The sequence below is a fragment of the Scyliorhinus torazame genome, chromosome 2 (assembly GCF_047496885.1).
Source record: "Scyliorhinus torazame isolate Kashiwa2021f chromosome 2, sScyTor2.1, whole genome shotgun sequence".
NCBI classification, from domain to species: domain Eukaryota; kingdom Metazoa; phylum Chordata; class Chondrichthyes; order Carcharhiniformes; family Scyliorhinidae; genus Scyliorhinus; species Scyliorhinus torazame.
In genome coordinates this window covers 389,712,802-389,738,253 of record NC_092708.1, presented here as the reverse complement: position 1 = coordinate 389,738,253, position 25,452 = coordinate 389,712,802, and the positions used below count along the sequence as shown (strand labels likewise).

The window sequence follows — 25,452 nt, the reverse complement described above, 5'->3', positions numbered from 1 at the left end:
GCTGGCGAGCCGGCAGGCCGTGAGGCCTCGTTAAATGGACCAATTAACGTTGAATATTGTTGCCGGCATCGCTGGGAAACCGTGGCAATTTCCGCTCGCTACAGCATTTGGAAGTTTTTCCGGAGAATCGCACCCAGTGTTTTACAGGATCACTGCTGCAGCAAGCTTTCCTGTCCTGTCTGAATTTGCATGGAACGCCATGTTTATGAAAAAGTCCATAATGTATCTATCTTAAATTCTAAGCACCGTGATTTCCCCTAGATGCCAACTTTGAATCCATGATAGCGTTATGGTCCCAGTTGATGTTACAACTGGACAGGAAGTTTCCAAATGGAACCCTGGCTCAAAAGACTAACTTTTTACTTTTTTTAGTAAAGTGCGGAGTAACAGAGTCATAGGACCACTAATTAGTGTTAACAACAAGAAAAAACACAAATTGGAATATGATACAATGCTCCTTTACTCTCTCTTCGCTTAACTACACACAGATTTTAAGATTAACAAGGATTACAAAGTACATCTTAAGCTGCAATGGGCTCATTAACGCACAAAGTCCCTTTTTAAGCATGCAAGATGACTGGTCAAACACACTCTCTACTCTGAACCCCAAGTAAATATCTGTGGATGTCTCCTCAGAGTCCCCCCACATAATTGTCAAGTCAGATTTTCTAAACTCCATTCCTAAAAATACTCCATAAAATGTTCTCTCAATAATGTTTATCCGTAGCGGTTTGCATTTCAAAATCCACTCCATGTTTTACTCTTTTAAATGACTCTTTTAAACAAAGCTTCCACTTCACTTTTAACAGCAAATTCAGTTCCAGGATTTTGCAGCAACTCTTTTTTTAAGATTTCTTTGCCTTGACTGCTGTGCAAACTGTTCACAATTACTTTAACTCTCAATTCCAAAACTCTTAGTAAAGTGGCATCAGACATTTAAGTTACCTCTGAAATCTATTGTCCTGATTTAAAACTGGTTGCTGCAATTTTCTCTTTAACTCCGAACCCTTTATTTACTCTTCCTTGAATTCTTCTGAGCAATACCTTGGTCTCTGTTTTCTTAACTTCAGTTGTTTAAAAAATAATTTCTGTCCCAATTCCCTGGTTGTCTGGACAGTAACTGGTAATGCATCTTTGCAGCTCCCATCCTGTCAAGTCTTTCTTCTGGTCTGAGAGATGTTCACTCCCCAATGTTCTGTCTTCAGCTGCAATATATCCAACTAAAACTTTGGGCCTTCAGTTGCTAAGCATCGCCCGCTTACCTCTGCTGTACAATTTATTCTTCACACCATAGCCCTCTCTACTTTTGACCTCTTTGGGGATGTTTTAAAAATATTCATGATGTGTTTCTATTGTCCTGCTCTCCTGGGTGTCTCCTGACACAACCGAGTTCTGAGTCTAGAAACTGCATTCGGAGTCTGGTGTCAGGCATTTGAATGGCGTGTCCTGTATTATGGGCCAGGGTTTAGAGAACCCCAAAGTGTATCATGGAGTTCACCTGACCCACAACTTTTACTAGATTGTGGTATGGGGAGCACACGGCCCACTCTACAGATGTCGTACAGCAGAAATGGAAAAGTATTTTTTAAGCAAAAGAATGTTAATTCTATGAACTCAAGTTAACCTTTTTAAAACATAGTGAACATCTTAGCAACCATTAATTCAAATACAACCCCCGAAGAATATAACACTAAGTAATTCTTAAGCTGTCCTTTTAACATCCGGAAGACTTTTAAAAAAAAACTTTCAGCAGAAGCACATAAGGTTAAAGTCACTACTAAGAGCAGTTATTAATTTTAAATCACCAAAGGATCGATTTACATTCTTTAGATTACAGAGAGAGACTCTAATACACCTTCTGGCTGTGACTGCAGCTATCCAGTTCTGAAAACGAAACCAAAACACACCCTGCAGCAAACAGCCTAAAACAAAAGTAAAAAGCTGACACAGTCCTGCTCCACCCACTCTCTGACATCACTGCAGTAATAAACACCCATCTCTGAAAGGTACTCTCACTACAGATATATATATATAAACACCCATTTCTTAAAGGTACTCTCACATGGCACCTGCCCAACGGAGATGGTTTTGAGTAATTAGCACTAGGTTTATTGGCTTGGGAGAGATGCTGCTGTTGGACCAACCTCCTTGTCACTGGATTTGGAGGAATTGTGATGGTACTTCTCCAGTGCTTTGAGGTTCATGCTGTAGGTTGCCTAATCCTCCAAAGCATAGAGGAGCTGGGAATCATTGCTGCTCAATAAGCAATGACCCTTAGTCTCAGGGTTGAGATACTGGTCGTCAAATACTGAAAATTGAGCTCATGCATTGAAAGCGATGATGAATTTCATTGTGCAGATGTTGTGCTGTGGAAGCTGATTGGGGGAGGACGTCAGTTTTCTGGGTGTTTTGTGAAAGGCCGATTTTTGCATATGCTTCAGACAAGGAATTGACAACGACCTGAAGCTGCGTTTCTGAGTGAGTGCACACAAAAGCATTATCTCCATACTGAAGTTCAGTGACTGATTGAATTTGGTTTTGGCTTGAAGTGTAGATTGAACAGTTTTCCATCTGTTCTCTAAATTATCTGTGCATTTTGGGTAATTTGTTGGAAATAAGATGCAGTATTTCAGCAATGAAGCAGGAGAAGAGGGTTGGTGCAATTACACCATCTTGGTTGACCCCATTCTTCACTGAGATGGGCTCTGTGGTGTTTCCATTGGTGAAGATCATAGCTTGCATGTCATTGTGGAATTGGAGGATGGTGACAAATTTCTGAGGGTAGCCAAAGTTAAAGAGGACACTCCATAAACCTTTACATTTAACAAAATAAAGTCTTTCAAAAAAGGCCACGATACTTGCATTTTCCTTGCAACATTTTACATCTCCGATGGTCATGGCTCTCCAACTTTTACTTCCCTTGATAGCAGACATAGAATCCCGACAGTATAGAAAATGGCCATTTGGCCCATCGAGTCTGCACTAACCCTCCAAAAGAGCACTCTACCTAGACCCACTCCCCGTAACCCCGCGCATTGATCATGGCCAATTGGCCTAACCTGTACATCTTTGGACTGTGGGAGGAAACCGGAACAAACCCACACAGTCACAGAGAGAAAGTGCAATCTTCACACTGACAGTCACCCAAGGTTGGAATTGAACCAGGGTCCCTGGTACTGAGGCAGTGCTAACCACCGTGCCGCCGTGCTGTCATATTCTAGACCAATGTTTTGGATCTTTAATACTAACATTAACACTGCCTTTGCCTTCTGTTCCATGACATCTCAGTCATTTACTCTCCTCACATCTTTAAATTTCACCTTGTTGGCAATTTAACCTGGTGTCCTTTATTCATTGTTCCAGAAGTTATCCCTTCAATGTGGCGGTTTTGGTTTTGCAAACTTTTCTCTGACTTTATCCTAAAGTCTTGTTAGCTGCAATAGTTGAAATTATTGCTTTGTTAACATGGATTTGACGATTGATTCTATTAAGTTCTCTGCCAATGTTCAGAATGAGTTGCTTGCTACTGGATTACTGCAAATGACTCTCAGCTGGCGTGAGGTCACACAAGCAACCACTTCACTCTCCAGATTGACATCCTTTCCTGCACAGTTTCCTACCCTAGACGGTTGTTTCCGAGTGGCAAGTAGCCAAGTACTGGGGTGAAATAGACTAAACATTATCACGTACTGGTCATAAATCTATTAGCATGTACAAAATGTTGCTTCCTCAAAAATTGAACAATTCCTTTTAAAAAAAGGTATTTTTATTCCAAATTGTTAACATTTTTACAATTTACAGAAAACACAAAAACCTATCCAACCCATTAACCCCCCCTACCCCTCTCGCCCCTCCACACATCAGTCAACGGTAACCAACTATCAAAAATGCAAAATGAACACACCCCAACTATTGTAGAACCCACCACTTGCCCCCCGAACAAATTTCACCATCCCCAGGGCCATAAACTCCAGCAGGTCCCTCCTGCCATGTCGGGCCACAGGGTGGAGAAGCTGACTTCTACTCCTCCAAGACCCTCCTGTGAGCAATCAGCGAGGAAAAGCTAAGACATCTGCCCTCTCATCCACCTGCAGCTCTGGCCGGTCTGGCACCGGCTGCTGCTCCGGCCGGTCCGACAACCCCAAATACGGCTTCTAGCGACCGGACCGGACTCCACATCCACATGCAGAACCCCCAAAATGGTGCTGAAAACAATCTTCCAAAACCTTTACAGCTTCAAACATGCCCAAAACATAGGTGCATGGTCCGCAGAGCCCTCCCACATCGTTCACAGACATTCTCCGTCCCCCTCGAAAAGCCTGCTCATCCTAGACTTTGTACGGTGCAATACCACCACCACCCCCAGCTGACGGCACTTTCTCCAGCAACGAGGAGGCAGACGCCGTCGGAAAGACCGCACCTGCATATACCTAAACCTTTCGCCCCGCGCCAACCCAAACTTCTCCTCTAGGCTCACAAACTGCCCTCTCAGAAACAGAACCTTAATCTCCTTAACCCTTATCATAGAATTTATAGTGTAGAAGGAGGCCATTCGGCCCATCGAGTCTGCACCGGCTCTTGGAAAGAGCACTCTACCCAAGCCCACACCTCCACCCTATCCCAGTAACCCCACCCGACACTAAGGGCAATTTAGCATGACCAGTCCACCTAACCTGCACTCTTTCCAGTCCCGAAACCACACGTCAATCCTCCCTGGCTCAAACCTATGAGCCCTTGGCATCTCCCCGCCCCGCTCCCAACCTAAAATGCTGCCAAAATTGAACAAAATTAGCAAACCTTAAATCTCTTCCACAGACCGATTTCTGGAAGGTAAACATGTTTAATGTATCCTTTGCAAATCCTGTAGTGCTATGATCCAAATCCTTCAACAGTTCCCTGTTGGATAGCTGAGGGACATAAATAACAGATGTGAATATTTCTGATTCGCTTGAGCAGAATTTTGAATCCAAGCCAATGTTTTTGTAAACATGTCCTGCCCTTCTCAAATTAGTTGCCAAGCTCTGATATTTCATAAAATCATAGAATGCTGCATGCAGAAGAGGGCCATAAACATAAATGATCATTCTGCTATTTATAAAGGATCACTGTCATGCAGTTTTAATAATAATATGTATTAGTGTCACAAGTAGGCTTACATTAACACTGATTAGAACTTGTTGTACTATTGACAGAGTGGCAGTCTGTCCAGAACCAATCTGGAGTTAGATTTGGAACAAATACATGCACGAATCTCTGTTTCTGTTGAGCATTTCTAGGTAGGTCACAGCATGCGGGTAGTCAAACTCCCTCCTCTGTCTGTGCCCTATGTCCAAGCAAAATTGGATTGAGAGGTAGGTCTGTACTTGATTAATACTCCCAGAGTAAGAAACCAAAATGTAGCCCAATAAAAATAATTTTAGTATGGTGTATCCTGTTGCTGAAACTGTAAAAGGATTATCTTCAATTTGGGAAGGTACTGTGTGGAATAGGTTGACATGTTAATCTGGATGGGTAACCATTAATGCGTGATGCATTTTTCTTTGTTATATGTGTGTTTATTTTAATCCTCAATTTCCTTCCATCGCCGCCACCAGCAACAAAAGATCTGTAATTACTGCTATGTCTATATCGTAAATCCCATGTCCAAACACAGTCCGGATTAAAAGAACAAAATCTACTATTCTTTTGTAAGGCTTTGAAGTATTTTTGAGTACGTGTAAAATGTTCTCTGACCAGCCTTTCAACATAAGGTCCTGTTTCTTTGACTGTGATTGCAAGTGTAATAAAATATTAATAAATTATCTCTAAGTTGCAGTCCCTCTGGGCTATTGGACTTGTAGTATACTTTTCACTCTTCATAGCAGGGAAGTCAAAATTGAAATGGTTTTTTTTGCGCAGAAAACTGAGAAGACGGAATTCCTGAGTTTCTTTTACAAACACTGCATGCATGTCCTGACTGCCCCCTTGCTGGCGAATACCACTGAGGAGAAGCCCAGCAAAGGTGAGCCATCTCCATATAATGGTCAGTACCAATCATCATCTTACCTTCAGCGCGTGGCATGCAAATACACTTGTGTCAAAATCGTGAGTGGTAGGGTGGCACAGTGGTTAGCACTGCTGCCTATAGCGCTGAGGACCTGGGTTCGATCCCGGCCCTGGGTCTCTATCCGTGTGGTGTTTGCACATTCTCCTTGTGTCTGCATGGGTTTCACCCCCACAACCCAAAGATCTGTTGGTAGGGGGATTGACCAAGCTAAATTGCCTCTTAACTGGCAAAAAATTATTGGGTACTCAAAATTGTTTATTTTTTTTAAAAAGAAATGTTGAGTGGTGATGAAGAGACTGACCCAGTATTATCTGTCTCTGAAATCCAACAGCAGTGGCTGTGATGAGCATTTCTGTCAGTTTCTGGATGGGAATGCCTTTGCTTGAGGAAAGGAACTGAGAATGTCGCAAATATGTTGCTTCTCATTGGGTCAGAAACCTGTCTTTTTTAACTTTGATCAGCAAAATAACAATGTGTAATAACTTTTTAAAAGTTTCTGGGGTTGGGGAGATGGAATTCTTCAGTTTATTTTCTGTTGATACCTTTCCCGCATTCCCAACAGTGCCATTCATAAAGTAAGCTGTCCCCTAATAGCTATGGATTGTGCTACATGAGCCACATTGCCAAAGTTATATAGATTAAATCAAATGAAAGAGATTGGCTTTTAATGGGAGAAAGTCAATGGAACTAAACGGTTGGAGGTGGACAACACACTTGAAGTAAATCCTCCAGAGTAAAGATAAGGGTTTATTTTATTGATCAACTTTTGTGTGTTTTTATTACTTATGATGCAGTTTAAATGTTAAGTGGCGCTTGGTTCAGAGAATGAGAAAGCAAAGATAGTTTTATGAGAGGAGTGTTTAGGGGGCTTGAAGTTGCACAAAATGTTAGTGCATTTCAGTCATGTGTGTGCAACTTATGTGGATTGTTTCTACCTGAAGTAAATTACAATTCTTTGAAATTCATTTGGACACCAGTTTTGTACTCCAGCAAATTTATAAGAAGACTTAGTCACTTTTGCCCTGGTCAACATTAGGTAACTCGGTCACATTTGCCCTGCTTAACATTAAGATACCCAAGTTAGATATAGATGCAGACCAAGGTTATTTTGATTAGACTAATATCCTCCATTGATGCAAATACATGGAAGTGGCAAATTCTGTACTAGTGTGCTGGTTTTATGTGTCGGTGAAGTTATGTTTTTTGATTCTGAGTCCTGTAAGAACTGTTATTATATACTTTTGTTGGTCTAGAGTGCACAGTTTGACTTTTGTAATCTGGTTTTAAGATTATCCCCCCCCCCCTTCCTCCTCCATGTCCTCAGTCACAATTGGACACATGGATGCTAATTCTATCATCAGATTTCACGTCTGCTAAATGTTTAAATGGTATATTGGGTGATGGGTTGTTTTGTTACAAAGGTGTCAAAGTAGAATTTTGAGGAAAATGATCTGATTGTTTAATATTTGAATGTATGTTTAGAAATTACTGTAATTCTAATTGAGTAGAGCTACTGTTATCAGAACTTGTAGAAAACGCATTCAATGTTTTGAGAACCAGGATAGGAGACAGTGCTGCTCGCTCTTCTATTTCAGAAATTCTTGTTGCTTTTCACTTCTTCATGTGGTTTTATTCCAACTACTTATTTTCAGCACCACCTCCCACTCTAATAAGAAACCTGTATTCACGCAGTTTGTCATTTTTGGCAATCACAGATATTTTTATTTTTATTTGGCTGTGCTTCCCGTCATGGGCCAGAGGTGAACAAATTCCTCTGGAGACACCTGCACAGTCATGTACCAAAGAAGACAGATTAACAGTCTTAAAAAGCTGTAGGTATGTAAAGGTCTGACATTGGCTGCTTTACTCGTCAGAAACAAGAAATGACCTCACCATTGCTCCACATTTCCAGAAGAGTCAATATTGTCACAGTAATGAGGGCATTAAAATTCAGTGGAACCTTGTGCATTTGAACAAGTGGTAGATAATATACTAAATTGCTACTTTTTTTTATAATCATGGGGAGCACTATAGTATCCAACATCAAGCACATATATTATCAAACTTTGATAATGAAGTAGATGTCCTAGATGAGCTTCAAGGGGTGAAAACACCATAAGTGTCCTAGTCAGTTATCAGATGCACTGAAAACTCTGCAGCCAGACGTTTATGTCCCAAAACACCAGTTGTCCAGAATTTTTGAGCAGACTCGAGCAACTCATGGCATCACTCTAGTACGGTACTTTGGGAGCAAAAACATGAACAATAACAGTTAGCATTGCTGCCTCAACTCCAGGGACCTGGATTCAATTCCAGCCTCAGGTGACTGACTGTCTGTGTGGAGTTTGCCCTTTCTCCCCATGTCTGCGTGGGTTTCCTCCGGGTGCTCCGGATTCCTCCTACAGTCCAAAAATGTGCAGTTTAGGTGGATTGGCCGTGCTAAATTGCCCCTTAGTGTCCAAAAGGTTAGGTGGGGTTAAGTAGGGTGCTCTTTACAAGGGCCGGTGCAGACTCAATGGGCCGAATGTTCTCCTGTACTGTAAATTCTATATTAATGAGATTTTTGGGCCCCCGTGGGCCGAAGCATGTTTTCTGGTGGTGGAGGCAGCTCACTAATAGCCGGTGGCCAAGGGGCTGCATATATTGGAAAATAAAAGAAAGCACTTAAAAGATAGAGCTGAACAAGGGGGAGATTTATAGACACGTGGAATGTTAGTTGACTTCTCACTTCGCATATTTAACAGTGAGAAGTAGCAACAAACCTGCAAGTGCAGGAGATGCCACACCTTCCTTTTACCTTCTTCCTTCATTGTCTTGGGTCCCAAAAGCACTTTCTAGTTGAAACAGATTTAAATGTGTTGCTTTCAATTTAATATGCTGTATTCGCTGCTAACGATGTGGTCTCCTCTAAATGTGAGAAAAGCAAATGCACATTTGGCTGACTGCTTTGCAGCATATCTCTGGTGAGTCTGCAAGCTTAACCCCAAGCTTGCGGTTACCTGTCATTTTAATTCTCCATTCCACTTCCACTCAAAGTGCGACATCACAGGAAAGCCAGTAAGTGATTGCTTAGTGAGTATTTCTTTCTTCTTAAACTAGGACACTTGTTTAAAGAAGGAGCCAGAATTTTTTTATTTTTTAAAAATTATTTGGGGTAAGTATAACAGTAAGTGAACTAACTGGAGGAGGCAATAGCAATTATCACTGGACTAGAAATCCAGAGTCATGCTCTGGAGACCCGGGTTCGAATCTTGCCATGGCAGATGGTGAAATTTGAATTCAATAAAAATCTGGAATTAAAAGCCTAAAAGGTGACCATGACACCATTGTTGTAAAAACCCAGCTGGTTCACTAATGTCCTTTAGGGAAGGGCATCTGTAATTTTACCTTGTCTGGACTACATGTGACTCCAGATCCACATCAATGCGGTTGACAAGTGCCCTTAGAGATGGGCAATAAATGCTGGCCCAGCCAGCGAAGCCCACTTCCCATGAACGAATTAAAATATAAATAAGAGTGGAGTATGTCTAGAGGTATGAATTAAGATTAATAGCTCAATAAATTCCTAACTTGATTCTAAAAGAGGGAGTAGAATTTTTTAGATCACGAGCAACTGAGTCCTGTTTCAATTCCTGCATCATTTCTGTGGGGACTTCAGAACACTTCATGTGACCACCTGTAGTGTCCCCACCTGTTTGAGCTTAAGAGTTCTGAGCTTGAGGAGCAGCTGGAGTCTATATTTTTGCTAACTGACTGCTCATCTTGTTGCTGTTCATGGAATCTTGTGCACAAAGTTGCTGCCTTATCGAACATTGGATATTGTACATCAAAGCAATTCATTATATGAGATTTGAAAAAATACTTTCTAATCTGTTATTACAAGACATTGGCAAGTGCTATTTCATGACTGGAATTAAATTAAACTGGATGAGTCAGTTTGTACAAGCTCAAAAGCCTTAAGAACCATAGAATCTGTACAGTGCAGAAGGTGGCCATTCGGCCCAATGAGTCTGCACCTGCCCTTCAAAAGAACATCCCACCCAGGTCCACTCCCCTACCCCATCCCTGGAACCACATAACCCCACTTAACCTTTGGGACACTAGATGGGCAATTTACTGTGACAATCCACCTAACCTGCACATCTTTAGACTGGGAGGAAACCGGAGCACCCGGAGGAAACCCACGCGGACACGGGGAGAAAGTGCAAACTCCACACAGTCAGCCAAAGCTGAAACAGGGATTTCTGTTCAACCACTCTGAAAAATGAAGGGTTTCTAATGACTTTCGAGCACAGTGCCAATTGCTGTACGAGGCAACCATTTTGCATAGAAGAAGATCCCACAGACAGCAATATGTTGAATGACCAGTTGGTACTGTTTTTTTTGTTCTACTGGTCGAGGAAGGAATGTTGGTTAAGACACTTGAGAAATGACTTCCGGGTGCGGCGATGACCAGCTGAGTCGCACGTTTCGGCAGCTCCCGGTGAAACGGACTTTTGGGCTCTTGATAGGAGCCCCAACGGCAATTTTGACGGCTAAAAACACTGTGCGGTAAACCAGAAGGGAATCCCCCCTGGATACGGATGAAAAAAGGAGGAGAAAGTGGCCGGATTGCAGTGGATCCTTTAGAACAGCGGCAAGGAAGGCAAGCAAAAACCAAGATGGCGTCGGAAGGTGGCAGTTTTACATGGGGCCCTGAACAACAAGAGTTCTTGAAATGCTGTGTGGAAGAGCTCAAAAAGGAAATGAAGAAAGAGCTGTTGGCCCCGATACTACAGGCAATCGAAGGGCTAAAGGAGGAACAAAAGACCCAGGAGCGGGAGCTTCGGGTCGTGAAGGCAAAGGCAGCCGAGAATGAGGACGACATACAGGGCCTGGTGGTGAAGACGGAGACGCATGAGGCACATCAGAAACGATGTGTGGAAAGGTTGGAGGCACTGGAGAACGACGCAAGGAGGAACAACCTGAGGATTCGTGGTCTTCCTGAAGGTGCGGAGGGAGCGGACGTCGGGGCATATGTGAGCACGATGCTGCACTCGTTAATGGGAGCGGAGGCCCCGGCGGGTCCGTTGGAGGTGGAGGGAGCATACCGAGTGATGGCGCGAGGACCGAGAGCAGGAGAAATTCCCAGAGCCAGAGTGGTGAGATTCCTCCGTTTTAAGGATAGAGAAATGGTCCTTAGATGGGCAAAGAAAACTCGGAGCAGTAAATGGGAGAACGCGGTGATCCGCGTTTATCAAGACTGGAGTGCGGAGGTGGCGAGAAGGAGGGCGAGCTTTAATCGGGCCAAGGCGGTGCTTCATAAAAAGAAGATGAAATTTGGAATGCTGCAACCGGCAAGACTGTGGGTCACATATCGAGGGAGGCACCACTACTTTGAGACGGCGGATGAAGCGTGGACTTTTATTGTGGAAGAAAAACTGGAATGAGCGGGTTATTAAAAAGAACGTTTGAACAAAGTGGTGGGGCGAATGTGGGGGGCGAAGAGGGGGGTTAAAAAGGGGGGAAAGAGGAGTTTTATGTACTAATCCTGCGATGTGGTAACTGTTCTCTCTTCCACAGGTGGTGATGGGGGGAGATGGGGAGGTGGAGGAGATGGGGCGTTGGCCATTGGGGGCGGGGCCAAGGCTTGGTTCCCGCGCTATGATAATCATGGCGGGAATAGAGAAGCAGGAAGGAGGGGGCGTCGCACGGTGCGAGCCGAGGTCACGGGGGGAAGCCGAGGTCGGCCAGAGTTTGCTGACTTCTGGGAGCAACATGGGGGGAGTAATTACGCTAGCGGGGGGGGTGGGAGGGGGGAATTACTGGGTTGCTGCTGCTGGGGAGAGGGGGGAGCTGGTATGGGAGGGGATGGGTGGGGGGGCACCGCCTGGGGGAGATACAGCTGCGTGGGAACCGGGTGAGGAGCTGGAAAAAGGGGATGGCTAATCGACAAGGGGGGGTGGTAGGAAGCCCCCCAACCCGGCTGATCACGTGGAATGCCGATAAAGAGGGCACGGGTACTCGCACACCTTAACCACATCTGCCTTAAGTTTCTTATGTTACAGGAAACGCACCTGAAACTGATAGACCAGGTTAGGCTACGCAAAGGATGGGTGGGGCAGGTGTTCCATTCGGGGCTAGATGCGAAAAACAGGGGGGTGGTATATTAGTGGGGCAAAGACTATAGTGGCGGATAACTGGGGCAGATACGTGATGGTGAGTGGCAAACTACAGGGGGAGACGGTGGTTTTGGTAAACGTATATGCCCCGAACTGGGATGATGCCAATTTTATGAGGCGGATGCTAGGACGCATTCCGGACCTAGAGATGGGAAAGCTGATAATGGGGGGAGATTTTAATACGGTGTTGGAACCAGGGCTGGATAGGTCGAAGTCCAGGACTGGAAGGAGGCCGGCAGCAGCCAAGGTACTTAAAGATTTTATGGAGCAGATGGGAGGTGTAGACCCGTGGAGATTTAGCAGACCTAGGAGTAAGGAGTTCTCGTTTTTCTCCTATGTCCATAAAGTCTACTCGCGAATAGACTTTTTTGTGCTGGGAAGGGCGTTGATCCCGAAGGTGAGGGGAACGGAGTATACGGCTATAGCCATTTCGGATCACGCTCCACACTGGGTAGACTTGGAGATAGGGGAGGAAACAGGAGGGCGCCCACCCTGGAGAATGGACATGGGACTAATGGCAGATGAGGGTGTGTGTCTAAGAGTGAGGGGGTGCATTGAAAAGTACTTGGAACTCAATGATAATGGGGAGGTCCAGGTGGGAGTGGTCTGGGAGGCGTTGAAGGCGGTGGTTAGAGGGGAACTGATATCAATAAGGGCACATAAAGGGAAGCAGGAGAGTAAGGAATGGGGGCGGTTGCTGCAAGAACTTTTGAGGGTGGACAGACAATATGCGGAAGCACCGGAGGAGGGACTGTACAGGGAAAGGCAAAGGCTACATGTAGAATTTGACTTGCTGACTACGGGCACTGCAGAGGCGCAATGGAGGAAGGCACAGGGTGTACAGTACGAATATGGGGAGAAGGCGAGCAGGTTGCTGGCACACCAACTGAGGAAAAGGGGAGCAGCGAGGGAAATAGGGGGAGTGAGGGATGAGGAAGGAGAGATGGAGCGGGGAGCGGAGAGAGTGAATGGAGTGTTCAAGACATTTTATAAAAAATTATATGAAGCGCAACCCCCGGATGGGAGGGAGAGAATGATGGGCTTTTTGGATCGGCTGGAATTTCCCAAGGTGGAAGAGCAGGAAAGGGTGGGACTGGGAGCACAGATCGAGGTAGAAGAAGTGGTGAAAGGAATTAGGAGCATGCAGGCGGGAAAGGCCCCGGGACCGGATGGATTCCCAGTCGAATTCTATAGAAAATATGTGGACTTGCTCGCCCCGGTATTGACGAGGACCTTTAATGAGGCAAAGGAAAGGGGACAACTGCCCCCGACTATGTCTGAAGCAACAATATCGCTTCTCTTAAAGAAGGAAAAGGACCCGCTACAATGCGGGTCCTATAGACCTATTTCCCTCCTGAATGTAGATGCCAAGATCCTGGCCAAGGTAATGGCAATGAGAATAGAGGAATGTGTCTCGGGGGTGGTCCACGAGGACCAAACTGGGTTTGTGAAGGGGAGACAGCTGAACACGAATATACGGAGGCTGTTAGGGGTAATGATGATGGCCCCACCAGAGGGGGAAACGGAGATAGTAGTGGCGATGGATGCCGAGAAAGCATTTGATAGAGTGGAGTGGGATTATTTGTGGGAGGTGTTGAGGAGATTTGGTTTTGGAGAGGGGTATGTTAGATGGGTGCAGCTGTTGTATAGGGCCCCGATGGCGAGCGTGGTCACGAATGGACGGGGATCTGCATATTTTCGGCTCCATAGAGGGACAAGGCAGGGATGCCCTCTGTCCCCATTATTGTTTGCACTGGCGATTGAGCCCCTGGCGATAGCGTTGAGGGGTTCCAAGAAGTGGAGGGGAGTACTTAGAGGAGGAGAAGAACACCGGGTATCTTTGTATGCGGACGATTTGCTACTATACGTGGCAGACCCGGCGGAGGGGATGCCAGAAATAATGCGGATACTTGGGGCGTTTGGGGATTTTTCAGGGTATAAATTGAACATGGGGAAAAGTGAGTTGTTTGTGGTGCATCCAGGGGAGCAGAGTAGAGAAATAGAGGACCTACCGTTGAGGAAGGTAACAAGGGACTTTCGTTACTTGGGGATCCAGATAGCCAAGAATTGGGGCACATTGCATAGGTTAAATTTAACGCGGTTGGTGGAACAAATGGAGGAGGGTTTCAAGAGATGGGATATGGTATCCCTGTCACTGGCAGGGAGGGTGCAGGCGGTTAAGATGGTGGTCCTCCCGAGATTCCTCTGTGTTTCAGTGCCTCCCGGTGGTGATCACGAAGGCTTTTTTTAAAAGGATTGAAAAGAGCATCATGGGTTTTGTGTGGGCCGGGAAGACCCCGAGAGTGAGGAAGGGATTCTTACAGCGTAGCAGGGATAGGGGGGGGCTGGCACTACCGAGCCTAAGTATTATTGGGCCGCTAATATTTCAATGGTGAGTAAGTGGATGGGAGAGGAGGAGGGAGCGGCGTGGAAGAGATTAGAGAGGGCGTCCTGTAGGGGGATTAGCCTACAGGCTATGGTGACAGCCCCATTGCCGTTCTCACCGAGGAACTACACCACAAACCCGGTGGTGGTGGCTACACTGAAGATTTGGGGACAGTGGAGACGGCATAGGGGAAAGACTGGAGCCTTGGGGGGGTCCCCGATAAGAAACAACCATAGGTTTGCCCCGGGGGGAATGGATGGGGGATATGGAATGTGGCAAAGAGCAGGAATAACGCAACTGAAAGATCTGTTTGTGGATCGGAAGTTCGCGAGTCTGGGAGCACTGACCGAGAAATATGGGTTGCCCCAAGGGAATGCAACTGAGGGCTTTTGCGAGGCAACAGGTGAGGGAATTCCCGCAGCTCCCGACACAAGAGGTGCAGGACAGAGTGATCTCAAAGACATGGGTGGGGGATGGTAAGGTGTCAGATATATATAGGGAAATGAGGGACGAAGGGGAGACTATGGTAGAAGAACTAAAAGGGAAATGGGAAGAAGAGCTGGGGGAGGAGATCAAGGAGGGGCTGTGGGCAGATGCCCTAAGCAGGGTAAACTCGTCGTCCTCGTGTGCCAGGCTAAGCCTGATTCAGTTTAAGGTATTACACAGGGCGCATATGACTGGAGCACGGCTCAGTAAATTTTTTGGGGTGGAGGATAGGTGTGCGAGGTGCTCGAGAAGCCCAGCGAACCATACGCATATGTTTTGGTCATGCCCGGCACTACAGGGGTTTTGGATGGGGGTGACAAAGGTGCTTTCAAAAGTAGTGGGAGTCCGGGTCGAACCAAGCTGGGGGTTGGCTATATTTGGGGTTGCACAAGAGCCGGGAGCGCAGGAGGCGAGAGAGGCCGATGTTTTGGCCTTTGCGTCCCTAGTAGCCCGGCGCAGGATATTGTTAATGTGGAAAGAAGCCAAGCCCCCGGGGGTGGAGACCTGGATAAATGACATGGCAGGGTTTATAAAGCTAGAGCGGATTAAGTTCGTTCTAAGGGGGTCGGCTCAAGGGTTCACCAGGCGGTGGCAACCGTTCGTCGAATACCTCGCAGAAAGATAGATGGAATGGAAAAAAGAAGGCAGCAGCAGCAGCCCAGGATCGGGGGGGGTTGGGGGGGGGGGGGGGGCGGGGAGGAGGAACCAGAAGGACTCTCAGGGTTGTTAATATATACTGTATAATATGTATAGGTCGTTGCTACAGATAATTATATATTGGACTGTTAAATTATATTTTTGGAGAGTGTTACTTGTGATAAGGCAGTTGCCAATTCGGGTTAGTTTTCATTTTTGTTATTTATTATTATTTTTTTTTTTTTGTTTATAAAATAGGTCATTGTTATTTGTGTTGTTATAATATTGTGTAAAGGATGCACAATGTACTGTGTTGGTTGACCAAAAATTTTCAATAAAATATTTGTAAAAAAAGAAAAGACACTTGAGAATTCCCTGCACTTCAGAAAGTGCCATGAATCTTTACCTTGAACCACTGGAGCAGGCAATCCCTACCTCAAAGCAGTACTAGTTAGCTTCAGTGTGCTTGAATCCACCACCTTCTGATGAGTGAGCAAAGCAGACAATCTGAAAAGTGGATTGTTGTTTCCTTCATTGAATTCGTGTTGAGAAACTGAACATTGTATGATCATGATGTATAATTAATTTTGGCTAATCTCAAGAATATTAAACAATACTATGGACCAGTACAGTGAGTAATCATTTGATTTTCATCAGAGTGCTAAAAACAAAGTGCATTTATACTATACATAATTTTCTTTTTACTGCATCCATATATTTTCTGCAGCTACTTATGGACTTATTTTATAGACTTATTCTGTAAAAATGTTCATCTATCACTTTTATAGAGCATTCCCTTGGAATCTTCAACATCCCAAAATATTTTCACATTGAACAAAATTATATTATGCAATGACCGTTTTGTGGACGTGCACAGCAAGATCCCACAGGCTAGAAAGACATGTATTAATAGTTAACCTGTGTTTGGTATCCCTATTAAGGGACATTGGCTTAAAGCTTCAGTTTATTTTTCAAATAATGCCCAGTATGGGAACTTGTTAAAAAAGAAAATAAATTTGTGACTTACACGTGAAGCCACTTGCTGGGTTATAAACTTTGAACTCATATAGTTTGAAGCTTTTTAAGAACAATGATTTCTCTTTCAATGCCTTGCAGTTTATTGCATTAATTTTATCCATTTTTCTTTTTTACTTTATTACACCGCAGTTCTGTTTTCTTTAACAGCAAGGTATGATACAAAATCAGAATTCAAGTGATTTATAGGTTTTTTTCTCTTGATTGCAATTTTTTAGGAGAAAATATTGCTAGTTGTTTGGTAGTACAGAACTTGAATATTGCTGAAAAAAGAGACATGTCAAAACTTCTCATTTTGCATTCATCAGGACACTTTGCAAGAATACCAGTATAAGCGGAAAACAACATATATTGTATGAGGAAACAATTTATACTGTGAGAGGAGAATGCTGATTAATGGGCAAGTAGACATTTGCCAATTCATTCCCTGAGGCAATGCCTTGACCAATCAGTGGGGTCAAGCTGCCTGGTTTAAATTTCAAATAATTCTTGGCAGTTATCTGTCAGTCATCATCAACTGGTGCATTCTCAATTATCAACCAATCAGCATTCTCCTCTCGTACAGTATAAATTGTACTTTTCCTGTATACTGGTATTCTTCCGAAATGTCATGATGAATGTAAGATGAAAAGTTTTGACATGATGCTTTTCAGCAATACTCAAGAAAATATTGCTTTAAAAATTGTTCAAACCACATTCTTATTTTATTCTTCAGATGACTTCCAGACTGCTCAGCTTTTGGCCTTAATTTTAGAATTACTCACCTTCTGCGTGGAGCACCACACCTATCATATCAAGAACTACATTATAAACAAAGACATTTTACGCCGAGTGCTTGTACTCATGAGCTCAAAGCATGCCTTTGTGGCATTATGTAAGTCAGAGGCTGGTGATTTTTAAAAACTTGGTCTGCTGTCATTTCTAAAATCTAGCTTTATTATGTTCAGTACTTTATATTCCAAGCTGTATTTACTTGAATTTCAGGCGCACTTCGCTTCATGAGAAAGATAATTGGGTTGAAAGACGAGTTCTATAATCGCTACATAATGAAGGCCTTTCTGTTTGAAGCCGTGGTAAAGGCATTTCTGAATAACGGGTCCCGGTATAACTTGCTGAATTCGGCCATCATTGAAATGTTCGAGTTCATCAGAGTAGTAAGTATGACTACCTTACCTTACTGCCAAGTAAAATAAGGTGATGGTGTTCAGTTCTCCAGTTTTCTGAGTGCCCCATCTTATTAACACTTTTTTTCAAAGCAACCGCATCAAGAGGCAATTCTGTTCTCTTTTCTGCTGAGCACCCCACCTTAACACACTATCACAAGGACGCAGGGAAAGTAGGATGGAGAGTCCCGAGTAGTTTGGTGTCACATATCTCCTGGTAGTGGGTCCTCGTGTGTAAATCACAAAGCGTTAGCATGCTAGTTCAGCAGATAATGGAAAAGGCAAATGGAACATTGGCCTTTATTTCAAAGGGAATGGAATATAAAAATAGGGATGTCTTGCTAAAACTATACAAGGCACTAATTAGACCACACCTGGAATACCGTGAACAGTTTTGCTCCCCTTATCTAAAGAAAGATATACTAGCATGGCGGCAGTCTAGAGAAGGTTCACCTAGGTTGATCCTGTGTATGGAGGAATTTTCTCATGAGGAGAGGCTGAGTAGGTTTGACCTGTACCCATTGAAGTTTAGAAGAATGAGAGGCGACATATAGAATTTCCAGGGGGCTTGACCGGGTAGATGCTGAGAAGTTGTTTTCCTTTGTGGGAAAGTCGAGGACATAATCTCAGAGTAAGGCGTTGCCCAATTTAAGGGAGAGATGACTAAATCCAGAGGGCAGTGAATCCGTGGAATTCTTTACCACAGAGGGCTATAGAGACTGAGTCATTAAGTACGTTCAAGTCTGAGATAGACGGATCTTTAATCAGTAAGGGAATTATGGGCATACGGTGGGAATGTGGAGGAGGATCATCAGTTCAGTCATGATCTAATTGAATGGAGGACCAAACTTGATGGGCTGAATGGCCTACTTCTGCTCCAATGTCTTAAGGTCTCATCACGCGCAAGTGACAAAACAAATCAAAGCTAAAAGCAAATTACTGCAGATGCTGGAATCTGAAACAAAAACAGAAAATACTGGACAATCTCAGCAGGTCTGACAGCATCTGTGGAGAGAAACGGTAGCCAACGTTTCGAGTCTGGATGACTAGCTTTGACAAAACTCTTCTCTCTCCGCAGATGCTGTCAGACCAGCTGAGATTGTCCAGTTTTTTTCTGTTTTTGTGTTAGAGAGCAGGTCACTTGGCTGCCCTTTCAAGTCACACCTAAGGGGTGAATTTCAGGTTGCACATTATGAAAGCAAGTGTTTGATTTACTTACTGGAGAAAAAGAAAAAGCCACAAGTACTGACAGTGTAAAACAACATGGGAGAAAATGGATACAACTTGTCAACATCTGAAAGGGGAAGTCATCACTTCACCCACTAATTTTCCTCATCTTGGCATTTTCTGTTTTTAGTACTTCCACAAGGAATATGCAATAAATTCCGTACAATAAATTTATATGAAGGAAGATAGCAAAGTTCATCTTAAGTACATTTCCACATTGAGACCGAAAATCAAATGAACGTAAATTTTGGTGGGCAAAAATGTGCTTAATTCTGTGACCTTGTAAAGTAGTGTTTGTAGGTTTTTGTTCAAAGCTAAAACATGGCATCTTATTATTTTGTACAGGAAGATATCAAATCTCTTACAGCCCATGTCATAGAAAATTACTGGAAAGCACTTGAAGACGTGGATTATGTGCAGACATTCAAAGGACTGAAACTGCGTTATGAGCAGCAAAGGGAAAGGCAGGATAATCCAAAACTTGACAGGTGAGCTTTTCAATAAATATTGGGAGCAATTTAACATGAAAACAGAGCCCTGTTTTGGGCGCAGTTAGCTATCAAATGGGACCTTTCTTTGGCCGTGGCAACTTGCCTTCATTTACTGCACTGACCAGCTGAGCTTGTCAGCGCAGGAAGAGATCAGGGCCCCGTTTTTAAGCGCTGCCCCAATCTCTGGAACTTCGCCATGGCCTTCCCCCTGCCCCGAATGCCCCACCTTGCTTGCAAGGGGGTCCTCGAGCCACCCCACACCTACCTCATAAGGGTAGGGCACTCCTGGGTCTGATCCCTGGAAATGTTAACCTGGCACCGTGGCACTCAGGGTGGCAGTGCCAGGTTACTCAGGTGGCACTGCCAGGGTACCACCATGCCCAGAGCCCGAGCACCCAGGTGCCTCCAATGGCATGGGAGACAATGCCCCAGGTGTCTGGTTCAGTTTGCGTGGAAGTCTCCGAGGTGCGGGCTTTTAATCCCATGCCTGCTCACTTAAATATGCAAATCTGGATCCGCCCAGTGAGTCCGAGATCCAGATCGCGACATCTTGCGAGATCTAATAAGATCTCGCAAGGCTTCCCAAATCTTACCCCTGTCGCTCTCGCCCCTCTCTCTCGCTCTCGCACTCGCCCCTCTCTCGCTCTCGCCCCCCTCTCTCTCGCTCTCGCACTCGCCTCTCTCTCGCCCCTCTCTCTCTCGCTCTCGCCCCTCTCTCTCGCTCTCGCTCTCGCCTCTCGCCCCTCTCTCTCGCCTCTCGCCCCTCTCTCTCGCCTCTCGCCCCTCTCTCTCGCCTCTCGCCCCTCTCTCTCGCCTCTCGCCCCTCTCTCTCGCTCTCGCCCCTCTCTCTCGCTCTCGCCCCTCTCTCTCGCTCGCGCCCCTCTCTCTCGCTCTCGCCCCTCTCTCTCGCTCTCGCCCCTCTCTCTCGCTCTCGCCCCTCTCTCTCGCTCTCGCCCCTCTCTCTCGCTCTCGCCCCTCTCTCTCGCTCTCGCCCCTCTCTCTCGCTCTCGCCCGTCTCTCTCGCTCTCGCCCCTCTCTCGTTCTCGCCCATCTCTCTCGCCCATCTCTCTCGCTCCTCTCTCTCGCTCCTCTCTCTCGCTCCTCGCTCTCGCCCCTCACTCTCGCTCTCGCCCCTCGCTCTCGCCCCTCGCTCTCGCCCCTCGCTCTCGCTCTCGCCCCTCGCTCTCGCTCTCGCACCTCTCTCTCGCTCTCGCACCTCTCTCTCCCTCTCGCCCCTTGCCCTCGCTCTAGCCCCTCTCTCTCGCTTTCGCCCCTCTCTCTCGCTCTTGCCCCTCTCTCTCGCTCTCGCACCTCTCTCTCGCTCTCGCACCTCTCTCTCCCTCTCGCCCCTTGCCCTCGCTCTAGCCCCCCTCGCTCCCTCTCGCCCTTCTCCCTCGCTCTCGCCCCTCTCCCTTGCTCGCTCTCGCCCCTCTCCCTTGCTCGCTCTCGCGCCTCTCCCTTGCTCCCTCTGGCCCCTCTCCCTTGCTCCCTCTCGCCCCTCTCCCTTGCTCCCTCTCGCCCCTCTCCCTTGCTCCCTCTCGCCCCTCTCCCTTGCTCCCTCGCGCCCCTCTCCCTTGCTCCCTCGCGCCCCTCTCCCTTGCTCCCTCGCGCCCCTCTCCCTTGCTCCCTCGCGCCCCGCTCCCTCGCGCCCCTCTCCCTTGCTCCCTCGCGCCCCTCTCCCTTGCTCCCTCGCGCCCCTCTCCCTTGCTCCCTCGCGCCCCTCTCCCTTGCTCCCTCGCGCCCCTCTCCCTCGCGCCCCTCTCCCTTGCTCCCTCGCGCCCCTCTTCCTTGCTCCCTCGCGCCCCGCTCCCTCGCGCCCCTCTCCCTTGCTCCCTCGCGCCCCTCTCCCTTGCTCCCTCGCGCCCCTCTCCCTTGCTCCCTCGCGCCCCTCTCCCTTGCTCCCTCGCGCCCCTCTCCCTTGCTCCCTCGCGCCCCTCTTGCTCGCCCTTCCCCTTCTCGCTTGCCCCTCCCACTTCCTTTCTCTCTCTGGTCTGGTCTTGTCTATGGGCTGCATTTCAAGTTATTTTGCTACAACTAAATGTCTTGCATACTTCAGAGGGCTATTCAGTGTCAATCAGATTTGCGTGGGTCTGAATCCAGATAGAGTAAACTGGATAAGGACTGCAGATTCCATAGAGAATATCAGCAAGCCAATTGTGTTTTTACAACAATCCTATAATTTCATGTTAACTTAATAAACCAGGAAATCTATTTCTAAACTTTTTTTCCATGTAAATTCAAATTACCGTAGCCTTGGTGAGATTGGAGTTCCCATTATCTGGATTACTACTCCAGTGATATAATCACTATCATTCCTACTATGTTAAACCTTTCTAATGTTGTATTTTATCTCTGGCATACAGCATGCGCTCCATCTTACGGAATAACAGGTACAGACGAGATGCCCGCACCCTGGAGGAAGAGGAGGAGATGTGGTTCAACACGGATGAGGATGAAATGGAAGATGGAGAGCCAGGGCTTCTCCCAGCTGACAAGTCAAAAAATGATGACGAAATCATGGACCATTTTGGCAAATTTATGGAGAGGAAAAAATGTATGGAATCTGCCAATTAAGTGTAAATTCTTTTTTTTTTATTACTCGACTGCAGGAATATAAAAAAACAAGTGGCTTTCGTGTTGAGCAGATTGCTCTAGTGCAGCAAGTTTCACCGATGCCACTTCTCTAATGATGCTGGATGACCTGTTACTTCAAGGATTACATTTTGACAAAGTGAAAAATCTGCTAGACACACCATTTGACAAAGCAGCTTCACAGTGACCTGTTGGCAAAAGGCACCGTGTGGTGCAACTGGGCTGTTAGATTTGGTTTCTGCATTCCTGGGCTTGGGAGGTGAGGGTAGAAATCAATCCAAATTCCCACTCTGACCACGATGCAATAATTACTACTGGGGTGTGTGCCTTTTGTGGATGCCAAATGACCGAATTGGCCTTGGCAATGATGTCCCACCCAAAGGATGAGTAGCTTATTGATCCCGACCCTCACAAGAAGATTGGCCGTTGGGTGATGGGCAAAGGGGGTTTCTGGCATCAAGGGAGCCACACCTTAGCAACAGTCAGGACCCGCAGGAGAGGAAGGAAAAAAATGGAAAGAAGAGATCTAGTGGATACAATTTAGGATGGTAGAACAAGTAATTATTATATTGTTTTGTAAATGTTAAGTTATGCATTGCACATCGAATTGAAACATTTATCTAACTGAACCGAGTTCAGGCTTAGCTGGTTGGTCCCTCGTTCTTGTGTTGTTGCTATTGCAAGCTCTATAGCTGACTACTGGATAATCCTGATTGCTTGCTATCTTCGGGGCCTACTGAGAAGATCTCCATTATTGTTAACTTGCTGTTCTGATTTCACTTTTGTGCAGCGTATGAAATTCATTATATAAAAAATAATATTCACTGCCTGCATTATTTTAGCTTTTTTTTGTGAATTTAGTTTTACAGGAGGAATTTACTGGACATACTAATGACAGAGAAAAGGTTAAATTCACACTTTAATTTGAACGTTTAATCATCTTGCAGTTGGTTCATTCAATTCTCCTGTGAATCTAATAGTTCAATTTATCACACCTCTTGTTTTGAAGAGATGTCTTGGGTATACATTGAAACATCATTTTTGGTGTATTAAAATTAATTTGGTGATTTTGTAATTTAAAAAAATGTTTTTGAAGTAAATTATGAACTTGCCCTTTTTAGTGAAGGACGGGGATGAGAAGGAGGTCCTGACAAAAAGCACTCTGACAGGGAGGCAAAGCCCAAGTTTTAAGCTCTCCTTCTCCAGCACCAGCAGTGGAAGCAGCAAGTCCAGCCTCACCAGCCAATCAGCCTCAAGTAACTCACCTGGGTCGCCAGGTTCCCCGGGATCTCCAGGGTCACCTGGAACAACAGCCAAAAGCACACCTCATATGGCAGCTATTACCACCAAGGTATTGTGTTAGAATTAAGTGATTTTTTTTTTTTTTCAAACCCTGGGGCATTTCAAAATAATTGCTGCAACTTGTCATCTCCATCTGATTAACTCCCGCATCAAAGTAACATTCACTGTCCATTTGTTCACATTGTAATCAAGTCGAATTTTCATTGCTTTTGTGTAATTAAACAGAACGTTAACTCCAAAATCATCATTGCTCAATCTCAGATCTTGTAATGCAGTTGTTTTCTGCAAACGTATGGCTTGTGTAGGAATAAAGCAAGTGCTGGGCTTCCTCACTGTTCTGCCAGTTTAGTCGAGGTTTAACTGCTGTGCAACTTTACAACTCATCATGATAACTGGGGGTTATTGCTGTCTCTTTTAAATTGCGTACAAAACAAATATGCTTGTGCTGGTTCTGGAGACCAAATGTATCTGCAATGATCGGACCAAAGGGCTTTCTGGATCAGTCCTCATCTGTAGTTATCTTGTGAGCTCAACTGTGATACAGCTGCTACCTTACATTTGTTACATACAATTGCTGATTAATAGGATTTTCTACTTGTGTGATTAATGTATTCAGCCTTTGTTTTTCTTCACCCTGCTGGGTCCATGGGCTCCCAGCTGAATGGGCATCTTCTGAGACAAACCTACATGGTTGAATATTCACAGGCTGAGTAATACTGCCAAGACCACTCCCACTGTGGACTTGGCAATCAGGTTCACTGGATTATGGTCAGGAGCCAGAACTCTGGTCGATTTTTACACTTCACTCTGCAGAGCTGCTGATGCTAGTTGTAGCATTTCTACTACCACTCAACTGAGATTGGCTAATTGAGCAGAGGCAGGATTGCAATCTGGAATCGCACTGTTCAGATACTCGCTGACTCTATGGACTGGACCATTGGGAGAACTTTGTTGTCAAATTAATTTAAAACTTGTAATTATCGTTTTGGAATTATGCCAGAATATGCTTTTAATAATTGACTCTTCCGGCATTTGCCATCCTTCCACTTCACAGAATCACAGATGTGTTACTGCACAGAAGGAGGCCATTCGGCCCATCGTGTCTGCACCAGCTCTCCAAATGAGTATCATGACTTTGGTGCCATTCTCCTACCTTTTCCCTATACCCACATTATTTCCATTCAAATAATCATCTAATGTCCTCTTGAGTGCCTCGATTGAAACTGCCTCCACCACACTTCCGGGCAATGCATCCCAGGCCAGAACCACTTATTATGTGAAAACGTTTTTTCTCGCATCAAATTTGCTTCTTTTGCAAATCACTAAATCTGCCCTATCGTTCTTGATCCTTTTACGAGTGGGAACACTTTCTCCCTATCCACTCAATCCAGGCCCCTCATGATTTTGAACACCTCCATCAAATTCCCTCTTAGCCTTCTCTCCAAGGAGAACAGACCCAACCTCACCAATCTATCCACCTAACTGAAGTTTCCCATCTCTGAATCCATTCTTGTAAACCTCTTCTGCACTCTCTCCAATGCATTCACATTCCTTCCGATAGTGTGACACCTAGAACTCTACACAATACTCCAGCTGAGGTCTGACTAGTACCTTGTATAAGTTCAGCATAACCTCCTTGCTCTTGTACCCTGTGCCCCCATTAATAAAACCCAGGATTCGGCATGCTTTATTAACTTTTCTCCACCTGTCCTGCCACCTTCAATGATCTGTGTCCATACGTCCCCAAGTCCCTCTGCTCCTGCGCCCCTTAAGAATTATACTCCTTATTTAATAATGCCTTTCTATGTTCTTCCTACCAAAATGCATCATCTCTCACTTCACCGCATTGAACTTCACCTGCCACCTATTTACCCAATACATCAACTTGCAAAGTAATCCTTTTGAAGTTCTACACTGTCCTCCTCGC

At 45.3% G+C, this 25,452-nt stretch overlaps 1 protein-coding gene across 4 annotated transcripts in view; it reads left to right on the top strand.

The window, feature by feature from the left end:
• Nucleotides 1-25,452, top strand: part of smek1 (SMEK homolog 1, suppressor of mek1 (Dictyostelium)) — a 141,172-nt gene that overhangs the window by 111,183 nt on the left and 4,537 nt on the right. For 2 of the 4 annotated variants that reach the window (XM_072494168.1, XM_072494178.1), the window contains 6 exons: nt 5,899-6,022; nt 17,466-17,624; nt 17,735-17,904; nt 19,486-19,628; nt 21,995-22,185; nt 23,345-23,574. In XM_072494168.1, the coding sequence (XP_072350269.1) occupies nt 5,899-6,022; nt 17,466-17,624; nt 17,735-17,904; nt 19,486-19,628; nt 21,995-22,185; nt 23,345-23,574 (1,017 nt within the window). Of the gene's footprint in view, nt 1-5,898; nt 6,023-17,465; nt 17,625-17,734; nt 17,905-19,485; nt 19,629-21,994; nt 22,208-23,344; nt 23,575-25,452 lie in introns of those variants that run through there. The other 2 variants (XM_072494174.1, XM_072494181.1) reach the window with 2 other exon arrangements.